The following is a 22,556-nucleotide window of genomic DNA, read 5'->3' on the forward strand; positions in this document are numbered from 1 at the left end:
AGTGCTTAATGTTATACCACTTCCGTTGTGTCCCTACTCTTAGAACAAGTGTATCATAGTCCATATAATCCAACCTTTTTCGTATCTTCGACTCTATTATTGGGACATATCATCTGGCCAAGGCAATCAAGAAGACTTTCTATACAAGACATCATGATTCACTATTAGGTACCACTCAATCGGGATCAAACCAAGGGTCCCTATTCACATCACAAGTGGGCTACATCATATGGTGTTAATGGTCACACCCTTAGAAAATAATTGATTTGATCTCACTTATGGTATAAGACGAGTCAAACAACTTTCTATCAATAATTGGAACCTTCAAGCGAGTTTTAAAGAGGAAATATAAAGTTATACAAGGATTTAGCAGCTATAGCGCGCTTAATTACTCCCCTTTTAATCCCTCTATTTTTTATGGTACTTTATGCTTTAAAATGTTACGCTTTAACACTTAACATCGATTAAAGTCGAGGACTGCTAAATAAGCTCTAATGAATAACACAAAAAAAAAAAAAAAATCCTATTAAACAATGGTGGATAACTTTTGGGCCGTTTTGTTGCTTTATTTGAACATGCTTTGACGTAAATAGACCCAATTAAGACCCCATCACCATGTGCACACATGCACTTCCACATACTATTAACTAATTCTTGTATTACTTAAATGTTACTTTCAAAAAGACTTTTGATTCTCAAACTTTCTTCGACATGAACAAATAATGTCTTATTGAAACTAAAAGAAAAGATTTATTGCATAATAAAAGTATTTTATATGAGCAAATGAATCTTTAAAGTTTATGCTATTTATTGATTAAGTGTCCTCAAATCTGTGCATATATATTATATACTTGTTTGACCTAACGAATGCATTTTAAGTAATAACTCAATCACAACGTTTGAAAACTTAACTGTTACGTATGTGCAGGTACTTGCGTATTTCTATCTAGAACTAAACGTTAAAAATGAAAAAAAAAAAAAAAAACAATAAAAGGTAAGAAAGTTATGAAATCTCTCATTCGAGGTGACCACCATTGCTCAATTAAGTGAAGGTAACTACTTTAAAAAGTGTAACTTCAAAGTTTTATACTTTGGATAGTGACTAACAATATAATACATAGGAGTTAAAAAGAGAATATTTAAGTGGTTCTTCTAGTTCTTTATTTTTAATGGATTTTGTGTTGAATGACCACATACACATATGGTGACATTTATTACAGAACCACTTTTAATTAAAGAACTGCGTGACTCACCTAAGTAGCAGTAGATAATCACATGCACTGGAACATAGTAGGATTTTCACTAGCAGACAGATTGGTTGGTGATCAATTGGTAAAGGGTAGTATTGGTTGGTAACACATCGATGAATGTTCGTGGTTAAAACCAGACGTGCGTAAGGATTTTACCAACGAACCATCGAGAATTATTAATAATTTATTGATAGATTGGCATTTCACCGTCAGAACACTGCATATATTACACTATTAGGCCACCATGACAATAAACTGACAGATTAACGATAGTTGTAGATTACCGATGAATCATTCACCGACAAAGCATCAAGATTCAAGAGTATTTAAAAAAACGTTTTCTACTTTTTTTTTTGGATTTTTGATCTATTTGACGGAGACATATCCATTGTTAGTGATGTTTTCATCAGTGTAAGTCATTTTTTAGTAGTGAGATTGAAAGGCTACAAAAAAACAACTTATATATCACAGTTATAATAATATTCGTAATTATTTATACGATTCTTATAGTTGTTATCCACTTGAAATCAATTATGTACGTAGTTAACATCTATCCCATTATATATTTATGACAATCCAAAGCCACAAGTGTGGAGTACTCTTTGAGGTGGTCCTAGATTGACATATACAAACCATCCCTTATCCCTAGCTAGTTGGGATGCTTTGTGTTGTCCCAACTATATAAAGTGCCCTATTGCCCAATGCAGTTATTCTTAATTCACATAATAATCTAACACCAATACACCATGATGAACTCAATGGCGGATCTAAGCACTTTTTTCACTGGATTCCTTTTGTTAGATTCTCACTATTTTTTTTCAAATCATACGAGGTTCTCACTAATTTTTCTCATTTTTTTTTAACCGAATGGGTTACTGGGAACCCACAAAAGTGGTCTAGATCCAGCCCTGGATGAACCCATGTCGGTGAATAGAATATGAAAGAGTATATGCCATGAATATGCAATTGATGATAATTAAGGTCCCGCTTGATTTAAAGATATAAATTAAATTGCTAAAAGAATTTAATTGTATAATATAGTTTAAAGTTGTAATAAAAAAACTGAAAGCTGTCATTTTCTTTTATCTCCTTTATGACAAAAAAATACATGCATGCAAACCTCAAAAGTAAGGAAGATTTGAAAGGTGGTCTGAGAAAAGGATGGTAGTGATGAATGCTGACGGTTATTTGTGTCGGAGAGAATAAAGCTGGAAGATTCAAAATACAACCGTAACAAAAGTTATTTGATGGCTCACTTTTTATTTATGAAACTAATACATTTGATGTTTTGTGTTTTTTAGGGAGGGGAGTTTGGATTATTCATAGATTTTGCTTTATCGGATATAGCCTAAAAGTCTTAATAAGTCATTTCTTTTTCTAAAGATTTCTTAACTGATGAATTATGATGAGCCTGGAGTCAGCGAACCTCTTGACTTAGTTGGTTTCGCTCGTGCATGTTTTATGATGTTTTACGGTAAATATATTCATAGCCGGCTGTTGAATGCTGCTAAACCACTTTCATTTGAACTAGTCGGCTACGGCAGCAATCGGTTGAACATGTGAGCTAGATCGATTTGGATCAGTATTGGCAAATCTTAATTTTATCTATTTTTCTTTCAAAATCTCATTTACAACTTCAAACTTACTATTTTGTTATTTCAAGCTCGATATCTTGTCAACACTTCAGTCCATACCAAAATATAAGGTGCTTTTAAGTTGTCTGTACCAAAATAAAAGGAAATTTCATATTTTGCTTTTAAGTGTCAGTGATGTGGCGGGGAATACACCTATATAGGGATGTGCATGGGTTGGTTTGGGTCGGTTTTGATCAAAAACCATAACCATAATCGCGATATCGGTTATTAGATAACCATAACAATAACCGATCGGTTATGGTGGTTATGGTTATTCGGTTCTGATGGTTATAGCGGGTCGGTTATGGGTGGTTAACCGTGTATTTAGCTTAGCTAAAAATAGCTTAATTTTTTTAACATGGACTAAATTGTTATTGCATATTTGTATATTAAATAGTATTAAAAAATACATATAATCTATAATATTAATACCAATTATTATCGAATATTCAAATAAAGTGATATGATACATTTCATAAATTCAAATAAACATTCAACCAAAACCAAAAAATGATATGAAAAACCCATAAGTACTAAAAAATCTTCAGTCAAAAACATCAAATATTAAAAATATGGTGAAAAGTCCTAAATCCTACAAAGATTTATTACATGTCGGTTCGGTTCGGTTATGGTGGGTATGGAAAAAATGATAACCATAACCGACCCGCTACTTTCGGTTTTCAAAAAAACCATTAACCGACCCACTGGTTTTTTATTTGGTTCGGTTTTTTCGGTTCGGTTTTATCGGTTAATTAGGTTATGGTTCGGTAAATTTGGTTTTTTGCACACCCCTACACCTATATAATCACGTAGTAACATGTTATTTTCTTAAATTATAAAAAATTATAGCAATATTGTTCATACTCAAGTTAAGTTAAAGATAATTAAATGCTTGCTTTATAATGTATTTTTTTAGAAAAAAATTATGATCGATTAAAAATTAAGAGGGTAGTTAGTTTAAATGTTAATAATATTTTTTAAATATTCATGGCCGGCTCTGAAGGTGGGCAGGGAGGACCACCGGCCAGGGCCCGATATTTCGAAAGACACGTTATTTTTTAAAAAACTCCGATATGTATATGTTAAAATAAATAAATTAATAGGGTATACACATACAAACACCAAAATAGGCCCACTTACAAAACTATTTTATGGTTTAGACTTTAGTGAGCTCAATACCGATTTTTGTTAAGGCCTATGATGACGGGGGTAGCCCAAGATCAAATAAAATGACTTAAGTACACACACGCCCGAAAGGTTAAATGGTTCAAAGGTTAAAAAGCTGTGAGGTGGGGAAAAGCAATACGGGAACAGTAACCAGTCACATCCCTGGATTGCTTCACCAACCCACCAGCCGTAAAAGCAATGCAGGTCAGCAGAACACATGCTATTATCCGGGGGACAAAAGGCTTCAACCCCCGAAAGGGTAAGCCCCTCACTGCAAGTGAGGTCACTAGTCAAAAGCACTCTTCTTTGGGAGACATCTTCTCCTATATAATTGACACTTCATTTACTGAGTTGAGACATTCCGATCAGACTTGTTTCCTTAAACTCTGGTCCTTCACATCGTGTACTTGCTTCATGCAAGTTGCTCTCATTCACATCCAACTCACGCTTATTCTCTTTGTTTCTTCATCCTTTTCTGAACACACTTCAGAATAGGATCTTCAAACAACAAAAACAAACTAGTGAACCTCCTTCCACGTCTTGCAAACGTGGGGGGACCCCACGACCTGCGTTAGGCAAGGTTAAACCCTTTAACCCTTCTGTCTAACCACCCTCGCTACTACGTTTGGTCTATTATTTGTTGCATCAACAAGTTGGCGCCCACCGTGGGGCTACGCCGCTATTTCTCTTCAAAAAGACCTAGTAGTGTAGCTCTTCTCTCTTGAAATCACCATGTCTGAAAGTGGATCCCGGGTGAAGTAAATCAGGTTCCAAACACTTCAACCCCGGGTAGCAGCCAAGCTCATGTGGCTATACCAACCTCTTTCTCAGCTCCGGGGAGCACACCCGAGTTTCTTACCTTCAACACTCCAACTCCTTCCAGATCCGGAGTTCCTTACCCCAATGTTGGCATCTCTGACACTCCGACGCGTATTGAGCTTACCCCCGAGGGGGTTGCCAACAATTTCCTTGAGTTGAGGTCTCTCCTCAACCAGTATGTGAACAAAGAGAAGGATAAGGGAGTGAGGATTCGTCTAGACTATGATGAACCTGAACCAACGCTGTCTCCCGGACCTCCCATTCCACCTTTTACAACCAGGAATGAAGCTGGTCCCAGTAATCCACCAAACCCTGTTCCATATTTGTCTACAATGGCAAACCCCACAACACGTCCTTTCTTTTCATCTCAGTCGGTCATGAGTGGTGCTCCTCTGGGTCATGAGCTGACCTTAGATCAGCTCCTACAGTCCCCGGTAACAAGCTTTATAACTTCTACAGCAACCTCATGGGAACAAGCCCTGTCCGTGCTTCCATTGGCACGGAGTGCAGTTATGAGCACCCACCTTGGAGTTATCTGCCTAGTTGTACCTGGAAGCCTTCAAGGCTTCAACCCTATGTCCCAGATGATGACCCAGATGATGGCCAGCTTCCCGTGGCAGAACTTCATCAATCAAGTGCTATCCACTCAAGGGAACAACAATGGTAATAACAATGTGGGTACAAGGGTCGAAGAAGACTTGGCCAAACCCTATAAGCCAAGTAACCTCTTGTGCTTTTCACAACAGATAGCCGATTATGACTTCCAAATGAAAATCAAGATGCCAGCCCACATTAGAACATATGATGGGATGGAAGATCCTGAAGACCATCTTCAGATATTTACCGGTGCAGCAAGAATTGAGAAGTGGTCAAATGCTGAATGTTGTCTAATGTTCATGCAAACCCTTGTGGTGTCAGCCAGAATCTGGTTCAATGACTTACCTGCTCGAAGCATTCGAAGCTTCGATGATCTTAGCAAGGGTTTTCTGGCCAATTTCTCCCAGCAAAGACGATATGTCAAAGATGCGACAGTCATTTTTCAAATAAAACAACGTGACAATGAAAGTCTTCGCGAGTTTATTGAACGATACAAGAAGGAAGGTCTGACCTATGTAGGGGCAGATGAAAAAATGAGGGTAGCCGGTTTCATGAACGCTATCACCTCGAAATATCTCACAAGAGATTTCAACAAGTCCCTGCCCAAGACCTTGGAAGAAGCTCTCGAAAGGGCAGAAGCCCATATTCGGGGAGAGGAGGCGGTTGACATTAAAGAACAAAGGAAAAGAGGGTCTAGCTGGCGAAGTAATAGCCCAGTCAGAAAAAGAGGGAACTGTAACTCTTATGACAGACGACAGAAGGGTTCAGACCATCGAAGGTCTGAAGGCCGGAACCCTCCAACCAGGGAAAAAGGCATGAGCTTCACACCCCTCACAAAGACTCCTAAAGAAATCCTTGCAACTGAAGAAGTTAAGAAGAACTTTAGGCCTCCTAGGCCTCTCCCCAAAAGCAGGAAAAATGAGAACTCCACACAGTACTGTGAGTTCCATGAAGAAAAGGGTCACCATACCAACGATTGCTTCCAGCTCAAGAAAAGAATCGAAGAGGCTGTTAAGTCCGGGGAACTCGCTCATTTGGTAAAAGGGGTTCGAGACAAAATGGCTGAAGGAAAGGGAAAGTAAGTCAATATGGTGGACTCTGATGAAAGGGTTCCTCATAAAAGACAGCGGTTGGAAGCTTGGGAGCTTCAGTGTGTTTGCTTTCCCCCAACAGAAAAAGACCCTCTTTCAAGCCCTCTTGTTGTAGAAGCTACTGTGGGAACATTGAAAACATATAGGGCATACATAGACACTGGGGCGGCCACTGAAATCATGTTCGAGAAGTTTCTTCAACCGCTTGAGTAATGAAGAACGTTCAAGGCTTCAACCCTCTGGAACCTCCATAAAAGGTATTACTGATATTCCCCTCAAGCCTTTAGGGCAGCTGACACTAAATGTCCGTTTTAACGAAGGTCAGAAGGAAAGGATCCAGCCACTCACCTTTGTGGTTATCAACATACCTTCAAACTATGATGTGATCATAGAAAGACCAGGACAGTGTGCCTTTTACATGGCCGTGTCTGTTGGACATGGCACAGTAAAATTTCCAACTGAGAGAGGGATAACAACCCTTCAACCCTCCCAAGAGGCCTACCTGGTTGAAGGTGAAAGCTCCAGAAGTGAAGAAGACAAGCAAAGGCTAATCATAAATCCTAAGTACCCTGAACAAAGAATAAGGGTCAATCCAGGCCTTTCACAGGAAACTCTCTCTTATCTGGAAAAGTTGTTGACACATTACAGCGATGTCTTCGCTTGGTGTCCAGAAGACATGACAGGAATCCCCCGAAACATTGCTAAGCATGAGTTAAAGATACCACCCGATGTTAAGCCCGTGGTCCAAAAGAAAAGAAGCTTAGCACCCGAAAGAAGCCTTGCTGCTTGCCAGGAGGTTGAAAAGCTCGTATCAGCCGGCATTCTCCCAGAAGTCAAGTACCAATCATGGGTTGCAAACCCGGTTATCGTCAAGAAGCCAGACAACTCTTGGAGGATGTGCATAGACTTCAAGGATCTCAACAAGGCTTGTCCAAAGGACTGTTATCCACTACCGGAGATCGATCTCAAGGTTGACTCGCTCACCGGTTACCCTTTCAAATGCTTTCTTGATGCTTACAAAGGGTATCATCAAATACTTATGAAAGAAGAAGACGAAAAAAAGACGGCGTTCCACACTGATAAAGGAATCTTCTGCTACAAGAAGATGCCCTTTGGACTCAAGAACGCTGGAGCAACCTACCAACGTCTGGTAGACAAAGCTTTTGCAAGTCAAATTGGTAAAAACATGGAAGCTTACGTCGATGAATTGGTAGTCAAAAGCAAGACGGAATATCAAATGCTTCACGACATCCAAGAAATCAAAAATCTCAGAAAGGTTAACATGAAACTTAACCCTGAAAAATGCTCATTTGGATTCGAAGAAGGAAAATTCCTAGGCCACATTGTCGGAAAACAAAGCATCAAGGCCAACCCAAACAAAGTAAAAGCTGTCCTTGAAACCAAGCCACCAAAAACCAAGAAGGATGTTGAAAGTGTAAACGGGAAACTTGCTGCCTTGAAGCGTTTCACCTCCAAGTTGGCTGAAAGGTCCCTACCCTTCTACAAAACGCTCAAAAATTGTTCTGACAAGAAGGATTTCAAGTGGACTGGTGAAGCTGAGGAAGCCTTCAACCAGATGAAACAACATCTTGCTTCCTTGCCAAACATTGCAGCTCCAGAGACGGGAGAGTTAATTTCAGTCTATCTATCGGTTGCTGAAGAGGCTATAAGTGCAGTCCTCACCATCGAACGAAACACGACTTAGGTACCTGTTTACTTCTTCAGCAAAACTTTAAAATTGGCTGAGACCAAATATGCTCCCCTTGAAAAGCTTGCCCTAGCCCTAGTTCAAACAGCTAGAAGGCTTCGGAGGTATTTCCAAGCACATCCTATACAAGTGGTCACTGACCAACCCATTAAGAATGTGCTTGAAAAACCAGAGAACTCAGGAAGGTTGGCAAAATGGGCAGTGGAACTAGGTGAACACAACATCACCTACATCCCACGAAAAGCTATCAAAGCCCAAGTCTTGGCTGACTTCACTGTGGAAGTCCCGAACCAAATAATTAACGAAGTAAACACTACCACCACTGAACCCTTCAACCCTGAAGCCTGGAAGCTCTTTACCGATGGAGCTTCAAGCGTTGAAGGGTCAGGGGCTGGGCTAATTTTAATCAACCCAGAAGGGTTAGAATTCACATATGCTCTTCGTTTTGATTTTCAGACCACCAATAACGAGGCCGAATACGAGGCACTGATCGCCGGGTTAAGGCTGGCCAAAGAGATGAAAGTCCAAAAGCTTGAAGTGTTCACATATTCCTTGCTAGTCTCAAGCCAAGTAAACGATAGCTATGTTGCCAAAGAACCCAACATGAGAAGATATAAGGAAAAATCCAAGGAATTGATGAATACCTTCCAAACATGCTGCATCAAACAAATTCCCAGATCCCAAAATAAAAAGGCCGATGCCTTAAGTAAGCTAGCATCTCTCACTTTTGCCCACCTCACCAAGAAGGTGTTGGTAGAAGTGTTGAAGGCTCCATCGATTGATGAATTGGAGGTTCAAGACGTAGTCACCGAGGAGGATCCAAACTGGATGACTCCCATCAAAAAATTCCTTCAAAATGGTGAACTACCCAATGATCAAGTAGAAGCTGAAAGGGTTAAAATCAAAGCAAGGCAATATGTGTTACAGGGAGAAACCCTTTACAAAAAGAGATACCTTGCCCCCTTGCTAAGATGTGTTGGTCCCGAGCAAAGTAAGTATTTGATCAAAGAAATTCACGAAGGCATATGTGGAGCACATTTTGGAGCTAGGTCGGTGGTTGCAAAACTCATGAACCTGGGATACTTCTGGCCCTCGATGCTTCGTGACACCACTGAGCAATTGAAGAAATGTGATCCTTGTCAAATTCATGCACCAATCCCAAAAAATCCGAAGCATGATCTTGTCCCAATAACCTCGGGATGGCCATTCCATAAGTGGGGAATGGACATTGTTGGACCATTCCCTCCAAGCAAAGGTGGGGTAAAATTCTTGCTAGTGGCAATAGATTATTTTACCAAGTGGCCCGAGGTTAAACCACTCGCTAAGATCACAGGCAAACGGGTCATTGACTTCGTTTGGGAAAACATCATCTGCTGTTATGGATTGCCGGGAGTGATTGTCACTGACAACGGGAAGCAATTTGCTGAAAAGCCTTTCAGCGTTTGGTGTAAAGAGTACAGGATCAACCAGATCTTCAGCTCAGTAGCTTACCCACAATCAAATGGCCAGGTTGAAAGGGCAAATCGAAGCATAGTGGAAGGTATCAAGACAAGATTAGGAAGATACGAAAGCAACTGGCTTGAAGAATTGCCTAGTGTTCTATGGGCAATTAGAACAACCGAAAAAAAGCCACAAGAAAACACCTTATAGCTTGGTATTTGGATCCGAGGCTGTAATCCCTGCTGAAATAGGAGTTGTAACCCAACGAATTGTCAACATGGATCCCGAAACAAACCAAAAAGAGACCATGTTGAATTTACAACTCCTAGAGGAAGCTCGAGATCAAGCCGCAATTCAAGAAGCCAAATATAAGCAACAAATGGAAGCCTACTACAACAAGAAAGTCAAGAATGAACGATTCAAGCCAGGGGACCTAGTCCTTAGAAACAATGAAGCTACCAAAAAAGAAAATCAGGGAAAGCTTGGCCCAAAATGGGAAGGTCCATATACCATCCTTGAAGCACACAAGGGTAGATCCTACAAGCTAGCAGATTCAGAAGTCATAAGGCTTCCAAGGCATTGGAATGGCAAAACCCTGAGAAGGCTCCATGTTTAGACAGGAAAGTTTGGTTTGTATTAAAATGTATTTCGAACAACACTATGAATACCTTTTGTAAAAAGCAAGTATTGCTTGAATAAATGAAGTTGTTTTATCAAACTTGTCTTTCTATCCTAAGGTCAGGTTGAGAACCTAGCAAAAACTCCATGGCAAGGGCCATGTAAGGGGATGAGCTCACAGGCCACATCGCTCAATAGGTTCAAGGGTTGAATGAACCTATATAAGGGGTGAGTTCCTAAATCAATACAACTCCATGAGACTTATTAAGCCAAAGCAAAATTGTCTCATAGACAGGCCTGAACAACCTACACCAACTGTTCCTTAAGCCTTAGAAATATAACCAACAAACAGGCCTACAAAGTCAAATAAATCACAAAGAAATAATAAAAAGGATAGGTGCTATGTCTTCTTGTTAAAAAACACCAAGGCTAAGTGTCTGCAGCACTGAACCCTTTAAGGTGTAAAAAACATAAAGGCAACACAAACTCGACAAAGACAAAGTTACAAGAAAATGAAAATTATCTAAGGAAAAATACAAGTAAAAAGAAAAATTCTTTGGCAAAAAATACAAACCAAATCAAGTCATAAAGAGTCGTCAAGGCTTCAAGCCACCTACGTGACAGCTCGAAACCTTGAAGGCTTCAACCCACCTACGAGTAGCCAAAAGGCTTGAAGGGTTAAAGCCAACCAAACTAACTCAACAAAACACACATAAGTATAAAAACATAACAAGTAAATAATTAAACATCATACCATAGCAAAGAAAGCCATGAAAGACTTTCAAATAAGAGTTAAGGCAAGTCCTAGTAACTTGCAAGTTTAACTATTGTTCAAACGGCCATACAGGCCTAACACACAACCAACAGGAACCTTAAGGGTTCCTGGAAACCTAATATTGTTCAAAGTAACATTACAAACCATGAATTGTTTTGCTAAGAAGGCTATAAATAACCATTAAACAGCGGCAGAAGGCTTGGAGACCCCAGAACCTTTAGCTTTGGCCTTCTTTGCCTTCTTGGACTTCTTAGCCTTTGCACCACCATCACCACCCACCGCTGAAGCCTCCAAGCTCGCATCCTTCGAAACATCCGGCACACTTGAAAGAGTGTCATCACTATCTCCTGAATAGGATCTTTTCTTCGAAAGTGAGCCCAATATCTCAGCACAGACCTTTTCATTAAGGCCTTCCGGCTTCAAGTCCTGCAACATAGCAAGAGGCTTACCAAAACAAGCAGAAAATTTATGAATGTAAGGGTAGGTCTGCTTCTCCATCTGCTCAACGGAGCCTTTGAAAACATCGGAAGCCTCGGGACGGAACAAAGGAGACTTCTCTAAAGGTTGGCCGGATTCATGAAGCTTGTAACCAACGATGAGGCCTTGGTGTTTCCCCAGGTTGAGCAACTTAGTATAAACTTCACCAAGGGCAGAATTAAACTCCTTGGAATGAAGAAGGTATGTAACAACCTGTTGGAAACCCTGCTCAATTAACCACTGATTATCAAGGGTAGACCGAGCAACCAAAGCCTTCAACCCCTCCTTTTCCTCATCAAAAACCCGTTGCTGAACAAATAAGGCTTCCCTATCAGCCTTAAGCTTCAACCGATCAGCCTCGAAGCTTTTCTTCAAGTTACCCATCTCAATCTCATGCTGCTTCGACAAATCTTCAACCTTTTTCGACCAAGCTTCTTCCTTCTCAGCAAAACCAGCTATCTCCTTTTTCATCATAGCCATGGAAGATTTCATTTTATCCTTCTTCTTAAAAATTCCTCATATTCCTGCATTCTCTTATGAAAACGAGCAATCCCTTGAGGAAGCATAGAAGCAAGGTTACAGGTGCTCAAAATCATACGAGATAACATTACGTCATCATCCATCCCAGCAATAGTATTGTGAACCGAAGGAGGAGCAAGATGACTCAGAGCATCTTCACAAACAACAACATCTTTAAAGCTGTCATCATTCTTCACCGACCAACCAGGCACATAAACCTCTTCGGGATCCAACCCTTCAACATCCCTGATCGAAGAACCCTGGACAGGAGTCACAACAACCTTTTTGCCTAAAGCTTTCTTGCCATGAACAACTAATCCCTTCTCCTTTTCAACACCTGCCTTAACACCTTGATCCTCAGAAATCTCAACATCATCACTCAATTCCACTGGTTCAGTAGAAGTGGATTGAGGAGCAGCCTTCAACAAACGGCGGGTAGATCGACCGGTGGAGGACTTGGGAGCACTAGGTTTAGAAAACCCTTTAACATTGGAAGCACTAACATAACCAGAGCCGTCAAACCTTTGCTCAGCAGTTCTAACAACAACATTTTAACCCGGAACGGAGGGAGCATCCCCAAACACAACATCAGAGGTGTCGTCACTCTTAATGAAACCCAGGGCAGACATAACTGCAAATAACAAAACAAAAACGCATAAGGCATAAGTCAAGAAAAAGCAAAAGAGGGCAAAAAAGGAAAATGCATACCCATGCCACCTCTCATTAGAACCGGATCCCGATCGGCATTTCCCCAGATTTTACTAACACCTAAATGAACTAGTAAATGTTCAGGAAAGGGACGAACCCTCGAAGGGCACTCCCGGATTGCTTTGAGAAAAACATCATTCAACTCCGATTCAGAGGGCTCCGGATCATTGAGAACGGCATCTGGGTGCCTCCACACCATTTTAAATGGAACAATAGTATCGGAAACCCAGAAAAAACGATCCTTCCAAGTCCCAAGTGTTGTAACCATAGACGAAATAAGGCAAGAATCAACCTTGGAAGTTTCAAAGGTAAACCAATCGCCATTTTTGGGCAAACGGAAAAAACAGCGAAAAAGCAATAATGAAGGATCATATCCGAGGGCACGGCACAAAACCTCAGAATGTAAAACCCTAGCCATGCCCTTCGGATGAACCTGCCCAAAGGAAACCAGATAATACTCCAACAAATTCAAAACAAAGAGAGAAAAGGGATAACGAAGGTTCGAAAACTCAAAGTGGCGATAATAAAGAGCAATCGAACCAGAAGTCGGTTTATCAACGGGAACATCACAAGCAGGAGCAGTAGGTTTAAATTTTCTATCGATACTATATTCCATACAAAATAAGTCTACCTCCTCTTGTGTTAATCGGGAAAAGGATTTTGCCAAATCCTTACGAGCACCCATTTTTGCAAAGAAATACGAAGAATGTAAGGAAATACAAAGGAAACCGAGACTAACCTTGGAAAAAAGGAAGGGAATTGCAGAGAGGAACTTGATGAAGTTATGAGGAAAGTAAATGAGAAAATGTAAATATAAAAAAGAAAACAACCTAATGTAGGGGTAATAATGGTAAAACAGTAACTCCTGCAAAAACCGCCACCCTATAAACTGCCATATATCAATCAAATCAGTTGTCAGTTATTCAAAATTCAAACATTAACTGCCGACAACCTTCCAAGCCTTCAAACATTGAACCCTTAAAACCTTCAGGCAACAAAATAGATGTATAAAAGTCAGAAGTCTTTGAGCTCATTCCCCAAAAACCTCTGACTTGGGGGGCTGATGACGGGGGTAGCCCAAGATCAAATAAAATGAATTAAGTACACACACGTCCGAAAGGTTAAATGGTTCAAAGGTTAAAAAGCTGTGAGGTGGGGAAAAGCAATACGGGAACAGTAACCAGTCACATCCCTGGATTGCTTCACCAACTCACCAGCCGTTAAAGCAATGCAGGTCAGCAGAACACATGCTATTATCCGGGGGACAAAAGGCTTCAACCCCCGAAAGGGTAAGCCCCTCACTGCAAGTGAGGTCACTAGTCAAAAGCACTCTTCTTTGGGAGACATCTTCTCCTATATAATTGACACTTCATTTACTGAGTTGAGACATTCCGATCAGACTTGTTTCCTTAAACTCTGGTCCTTCACATCGTGTACTTGCTTCATGCAAGTTGCTCTCATTCACATCCAACTCACGCTTGTTCTCTTTGTTTCTTCATCCTTTTCTGAACACACTTCAGAATAGGATCTTCAAACAACAAAAAACAAACTAGTGAACCTCCTTCCACGTCTTGCAAACGTGGGGGGACCCCACGACCTACGTTAGGCAAGGTTAAACCCTTTAACCCTTCTGTCTAACCACCCTCGCTACTACGTTTGGTCTATTATTTGTTGCATCAACAGCCTATGAGCATGTTTTTTCGAGCTCGAACATGGTAGATGAATTCTATTTTACTGTATGTTTTAAAAGTTGTAATAGTTAAAGTTTTAAAATTATGTAAAACCTTAATTTATTTCCTAGAGCGTTTTCGGTTCTTAAAAATGATCTATAACAAGACAGTTTATTTGTTGACTAATATGGATATGGAACATCGGATAGTAGTTAAGAAAGACATGGCATGCTGGTTGACTATTGCGTTATCCTTGGTAAAGATTTGATTAATGATTGAAAGTGTGAGGTGGTTTGACCTTATAGAGAATATAAGGGAATAACTCATCTCAATCAAGCGGTCAATGATTGGAATATGGAGGAGGTTTGACCTTGTGGATCAACTTTTATAAACAGTAAAACATCAAAGCATCTTCGTCTGCTAGACATGCTCCAATGCTTGGTACCATAAAACTCAAAGTAGAGAGTGTGAGTATAACTAATTAAACGGTTTTAACTGACCATATCATAAAAAAATTAATTTCACATGAACGAAATATCAATTTAATCTATATAATGTCATAAAGTATATAACTTTTTTATAAAATAGTTAATTTTGTGTTATATTAATTTGAGTTTCTATGAGTACAACTTTTGTAAACTCGATCTACAAAATATCAAATATCACTACTTAAGAAAAGAAAAAAGCCCGGAAGTCCTTTTCACTTTTCTTTGTTTCCCATTTATAACATTATCTCTGATACACTTTGTAAACATACTATATATAACTAATTTTATAACCTAACATGCTTTTTCAAACATACTATATATAACTAAATTTATAACCTAACATGCTATTTCGTAAATATTATTTATTTTACCCATATGGGATCGAGCTCATCTAGGCTTAATTGAGGAGTACTTTTATACATGCCAAATACACTTAAACAGCCTTGGTGATATTTGAGACCAAACAATTCTTCGACCTAATATCTCTTTCATATATGAACAGTGATGTCTCTGAGAATTCATATACCCTGTCTGAGCTCGAAAAAAATATCCTTAACGATAAACAATGCAATTACGAAAATGACAAAATCATAATATTCAATAAACAATGCTTTATTATTATTATTATTATTATTATTATTATTATTATTATTATTATTATTATTTAAAATAAAATTAGTATTGTCAAGTGGACTAAATTATAAACCATAAAAATTGATTTCTAAATAAGCTTATATTGAAATTAGTATGAGTATACTATATTTAGAAAAGTTAAAATATATATATTGGATTTTTTAAATGAAACATGTGTCCCTCGAAATCACGGGCTGTGTGGTAGTTTTCCCCACACACTCTGATCACCACCACCATTGTATACGAACGATGAGTGATTTGCCGGCTAAGATGCCACGTCCTCGATTAGGTTTTCTTAACCATCCCAAGAGTGATACCATTTTCAATATCCAACCCTCATACAAATTAATTTTTTTTTGTTTGTCCACTAGCACTTAGCTTTGCTCTTGGTTTACCCAAAGGGAAACTTTTCATGGGGCTATCTATCCAAAAATTTTGTTTGTTTTTGCACGCTTAAACGTGTAGTTATACTCTCATTTATAGCCACGACGTGCAAAAAGACGTAGTACTATTTGAGGTCATGTAACAATAGGGTGGTGATTAATTGGCAAATGCAAAACTTTTAAACACCTTGTAAGGGGGAGGTCTTGGGTTCAAGTCTCACAAACAGTGACAATAAAAGAAACTTTCCCGTTAAAAAAAATTGAGGGCATCTATTCATTATAATATAATATTTTTCATGTTGACGAACCATTTTATCTAAGATGTCATATGATAGTAAAATATAAGAGTGTAAGGGGCACTCCTCTAAGTGGGGAGTGACCTCTCTTACCCATAGCCAATTAGCACGCGCCACGTCAACTCCCCACTTAATTCCTCTCACACCCTCAATTTGATGGCGGCACTCCTCTCTTGGGGGACTTGCTTTTTTTTGTTTTCTTATTTGTTGTAATTATGCATGTATTATAAATTAAACAAATATTAATAAAAATTAAATAAAATTTAAGAAAAGACATTTCATTAAATTAAAAATAAAAATTACATTCAAACTAGAAAAATAAAAAAACAAACTACTCGTCGTCGGAATTCGCTTCAAGGTGAGGTAGATCTAAATAGGGGTGTGCAAAAAACCGAATTAACCGAACCATAACCGAATTAACTAACAAAACCGAACCGAAAAAACCGAACCAAATAAAAAACCGGTGGGTCGGTTAATGGTTTTTTTGAAAACCGAAAGTAGCGGGTCGGTTATGGTTATCATTTTTTCCATACCCACCATAACCGAACCGAACCGACATGTAATAACTCTTTGTAGGATTTAGGACTTTTCACCATATTTTTAATATTTGATGTTTTTGTCTGAAGATTTTTAGTACTTATGGGGTTTTCATATCATTTTGTGGTTTTGGTTGATTGTTTATTGAATTTATGGAATGTATCATATCATTTTATTTGAATATTCGATAATAATTAGTATTAATATTATAGATTATATGTATTACTTAATACTATATAATATACACAAATATGCAATAACAATTTATTCTATGTTAAAAAAAATTAAGCTATTTTTAGCTAAGCTAAATACACGGTTAACCACCCATAACCGACCCGCTATAACCATCAAAACCGAATAACCATAACCATCATAACCGATCGGTTATGGTTTTGGTTATCGAATAACCGACATCGCGGTTATGGTTATGGTTTTTGGTCAAAACCGACCAATGCACACCCCTAGATCTAAACGTCCGAGATGCTCAACGAGATCGTGTTTTAGTCTCCAATGCGTTTCCTCGTCAATGAGCTCGCTAAAAGCAGTATCATCGAAGACGGGTTCGACTGGAGGATATCGAATGTGTACCAGTGCTATCACCCTTCCGTCGTCTTTTATAATCATGTTATGTAAAATAATGCACGTATACACGATGGACCTTATCTTTTTCACCATTTTAGAACGCATTGGACGATTTAGTATTCCCCACTTCGCCTTTAACACACCAAACACCCGTTCCACATCTTTTCTTGCGGCCTCGTGTTGCCTCTTGAACTTTTTTTCATTCGGGATGTAAGGATATGGAAAAGACTTCACAAACACGGACCAGCTAGGGTAGATCCCATCAGTAAGATAATACCCGCGTTTGTATAAGTGGTCGTTCACCTGAAATGGACAATTTGGCGCTGTTTCGTTTCGTTGAGTAAGAAATAACGGAGATTGTTGGAGCACGTTGATGTCGTTTTGTGAACCCGTCGGGCCACAAAAAGCATGCCAAACCCACAAATCTTGAGACGCCACCGCCTCTAACATAACTGTCGGGTATTGATGATCGCCTCTCATATATTGTCCACGCAATTCTGTGGGGCACATTCTCCAGACGAAGTGTGTACAATCTAGACTACCCAACATACCAGGTAGGTGATGTCTCTCCTCATGAGCCTGATACAATAGCTCAACGTCGTGGCTCATTGGTCTACGTAAGAATTCACCAGCATACATTCTACAGACCGTCTCGCTGAAATAATCAAGGCACTCACGAGAGGTCCTTTCAGCCATATTTAAATACTCGTCGTTTTCGTCTGGTGGGTTACCGGTTGCAAGTTGTTTAATCGCAGAAGTAACCTTTTGCAACGGCGTGAAACTTTTCTTCATTCTCTCGTCCAAGCCCTCTTGTGTAACGCCCTGCGTTTTCAAACTTCCTACATTTAGAAACCTTACGTGAAATTCTAACTTTGGAAATCTTGTGTTCTTATAACCATTCTTTCATTGTAATCGTTGTAAAATACGGAACTTGCTACGTAAATAAAACTTGTACATTACACTTTTTACCTAGTTAAATCATGTTTTATTTCATATTTCACCTTGTTACAAGTTAGGGGAAGCATTGTTGCATATTATTACACAACTTAATTAACAAAATTACTCATTATAATGTTTTAAAAAATAAAAAAAATAAAGAAATATGGCAGCCCAATTCAGCAAAATTCAGCCCCATATAGTTGGATTTTGTGGGCTAGTTTCAAGGTGTAACCCCTTCTAAACACTTCCAAAGCCCAACCCATTGAAACCCTAATCCTCCCCCCTATAAATACCACTTATAACCAGCCTCCCTACCACTTTTGCAACCCTAAAAACTCACAAAACATCCACCAAACCGTAGCTGAAAGCAAGGGTTCGAGTAGATTGACACCCCTTCACGAAAATGAGCATAACTCACTCAATTCTTATCCGATTCACTCGATTCTTTTTCCTACTTGCTTGTATAATCATGGGGTTCGATTCCTAGACTTCTCCTTGGAGAAATCAGACCTGGAAATGCCCCGAAATAGTCCATAAACTTTCTGTTTGTTTTTGTGTTCATCAAAAACTTGTTTAAACCTATGCAACTTGTGTCTAACACATCTCATACCTATGTCCTAATGCTTACAACTTATCCCATGGTTGGTTAAGCTTAAAAATAAGGTTGAGACATTTAAAATCAGAGGATTAAACCTCATAAACTTGGTGTTTTGTTTAGGGTTTTTAACCCACAAGTCATGTCAAACTTTGTCTTTGATACATGAGTGATTATGGAACAACTTGGGTTGTCCAAACATACAATCCTCACATGATTTGATGATTTCTCTTAGTTAGTGTGTATATTTCTTATTCTTTATTGTATGTTCATGACCCTCCTTGGTTGTTTTTTTTACATCAAGTGTAGTGGTGAACACATAGAGGTGCCTAAATGGAAGACTTGATCTTCCTACCTCCTACATGACTTCTATGACATTTAGAGGTACCAAAATGAAGATTTTAATCTTCTACCTCATGCTTGAACTATTAGACATATATTATATAACCTAAATATATTATTCGAATAATCGAATCTTTGATGATGAACTAGTGTTCATATGTCGGGGTACTAGATTACATCATCCTAGACTATGATAACTTGTCACGATTCTAATGGAACCTTGTTCCATGAAAACATCTAAACTCCTTCGAGTTTCCTAGTGTCAAGAACAAGCATCATATGTATTAAATGATTATTTTCCATGTTATTCTCATATCTTATTTTTATGTTGTTTTAAACACCGAATCTCGACTCTAAACATACTTGAACCTTAACCCTTATACATTCGGACTCTAAATCTCTACTCGTCAACAATTGGATAATCGGAAAACATATGCAAACTTTGTGAGTATACTCGTACTTTTCCCCTTTTTACTTTTACTACTTTTGGGGTGTAACATGTTTACCTATTGAAACTTACACATGAACTTTTGTCTAAACACATGAACATTCCTATAACATGCTTGTATATGTGATGACTTGATACTTTAAATTTGGGTGATTCTTATGTGTTGAACTTATCATTAACTTCGTACGAGCCAAACCTTGACATATGTAGCGCTATAGGATTAACGACCCGCCTCTACTGAAACTTTGGTTATGTCATGAGCAAGTTGCGTTTTCTTGGTTTGATATGTTAGACACATGCCATGTTTAAATGTTTATCTTGAATCACATGCTTGCTATGAGGAATTGTTCAAACTTATCTTTTGCTATGTACGTATCAAACTTGTATACTCGCCTTTGCTTTTGCATTGAACTTTATTTTAAACATGTTACAGGTTGATGGGGACGATGCTAAGAAAAGAAGTAGCGTTGATGCCTAGATACACATATAGACGTTAGGGTTTAATATGTTGTATCAAATTTTGTTATGTTATCATGTTGTTATGTTAAACTTGTTGTATTTGAATTTCTTGTAATGTTGACTATTTGAAGTTATGAAATGAAATGAAATTTGGAATTTCTAAATATTGTCACAAATAGCGTTATGATGTCTCTAGCAATCTTCACACTTCGTCTCATCCCGATGTTTCCGCCATTGGTTGGGGTGTGACATCTTGAAACCACTCGTTATTCGCTTCCACGTCACTAACAATTTTTAGGAACAAAGACTTAGACATACGAAACCTCTGACGAAAAATATCGGCATTAAATTTTGGATTATCGACAAAATAATCGGCCATGAGTGTTTCGTGGCCTCTCACACGATCTCGACGGACAACTTTTTTTACTAGACGATGTCGTGTCTAGTAGCTCTGCTTGTTGGATGAGATTTTGGAAGAAAATTAAACTACTATCGCTTGACGATGAATCTTCATCGTCAGGAAAGTCGGGCAGGAGAGAAAAAACGGGAACTCGGAATCCATTTTTTTTAAAGATTGGGTAAAAAGTTAGATGAGTTGAAGGGTTTAGGAGAGTAATGTAGTGGGAGTTGTTTTGGGTTTGAAAAATAAAAAGATTGAAGTGGGTTAGTATTTATAGGGTTTAGGAGAATTTTTTTTTAATATATAACGGCTATATAGCCGTTTTAATATAAAAAAAACGGTCAAAAATTACAAATCTCAATCGGTGAACACAACCCGCTCGCCACACCCCGATTTGGGTCACCGAGAGGATGGCGACGATGTTCTCGAGCGGGGTTCACACTCACCGCCCCCCTCCCCAAGGACGCCCCGTTCACCCTAAAGAGAAAACATACAAATGGATTTATTCCTATGTTGTAGGTGAGTGAAAAGACGTTTATATATTCACTATTAACAATGAAATCCATTAATTATATATTTAGTATAGTAGAAACTCTATAAAATAATACACTTGGGATCACCAAAATTTATTAATTAAAAGAGTTATTAATTAATCGATAAATTAATATTTTATTAATTTATAGTAGAATACTTAGTTTACAAACACTTTTCAAGCTTCCACTTAATTATTGTATACAATGCATGTATATCAAATGAACTACCCAATTTGAAAGAAACCTTCAATCTCCCACCTTATTATGCTTCTTGTGGATAAAAAAATGGTTGGAAGAAAAATTCTCTTGATTGTGGATAATTGCCCTACTCATCCAAAAATTATTGAAGGAAATGTTGAATTATTTTTTTTGCCACCAAACACAACTTCAAAAATTCAACCTGGTGACGCGGGGATCATACGAGCTTTTAAGATGCATTATCGTCGTCGATTTTATAGAAGTCTTTTGGAGGGTTATGAATTAGGGGTTTCAAATCCAGCAAAAATAAATGTATTAGATGCAATGAATCTTGCAATTTCAGCATGGACTATGGATGTTCGTGCAAATACAATTGCGAACTGCTTTCGTCATTGTAAACTTCGATCAACAGATAACATGAGTTTTGAGAACTCAGATGAAGGTGGTGAAACCACTCAAGAACTCCAGAATTTGATCAAAGAGTTGGGTTATCGCAATGCAATGGATGTCGAAGATGTTCTGACTCACCCAGAAGAAAATGTAGTTGCACAGTTGTTGACTGATGACGAAATTATTGAAAGCGTTATTGGAATTAATAAAGATGATATCGATGAAGAAGATGATGAAAGTTCTACAATGAAGCCCCCTTCGAATTCACGAAAAAAGCGGTAATCACATTGAACAATTTCTTGTTGAGCTATGAGAAAACAACACCAGAAGTTCTTACCATGCTAAGGAAAATTAGAGACGAGATTCAAGGGGAAATTGATTTCATCAAAAACAAAAGACAATTGAGTCATTTTTCAAGAAACCTTCATAAATCATTCATGTAATATCTATATATAAGGAATTATTAATTTATATTTTATATGGGGTCTAAAGAAATTATCAAAAATGTATTATCTTATCATTTTAGCGAATTATTAATTTAGCATCCTATCCTCGAGTCGGGACCGACAAAAAATATTATCTTAGAGAGTTTATTAAATAATCGAGTATTAATTTATCGAGTTTATACTGTATTTAGGATCCTTGACTACTTATTTTTATAAATATAATAATGAATTTAGTAATGTATTTATTCGTAAATATAATAGCTAGCTTCCACATATACTCACTATTTCTTATTTGAACCAACTCTTATATATGATTCGTGTTTAGTGTTTATCAAGCTCCTTGTTTGGTAATATTGACAGGAATCTAATATTTGGAATGGGTTAGGATTAATAAATAAAAAGATAAGTTAAAGG

At 38.2% G+C, this 22,556-nt stretch overlaps 1 protein-coding gene across 1 annotated transcript; it reads left to right on the top strand.

Annotated features, from left to right (window-relative positions):
* The first annotated feature begins 21,393 nt into the window (after window positions 1-21,393).
* LOC110925149 (CENP-B homolog protein 2-like) lies at window positions 21,394-21,978 on the top strand. The gene has a single exon (XM_022169120.1). The coding sequence runs from the start codon at window positions 21,394-21,396 to the stop codon at window positions 21,976-21,978; it is 585 nt and encodes a 194-aa protein (XP_022024812.1).
* Window positions 21,979-22,556: the final 578 nt, after the last annotated feature.

The sequence above is a fragment of the Helianthus annuus genome, chromosome 17 (genome assembly GCF_002127325.2).
Source record: "Helianthus annuus cultivar XRQ/B chromosome 17, HanXRQr2.0-SUNRISE, whole genome shotgun sequence".
Lineage (NCBI taxonomy): Eukaryota > Viridiplantae > Streptophyta > Magnoliopsida > Asterales > Asteraceae > Helianthus > Helianthus annuus.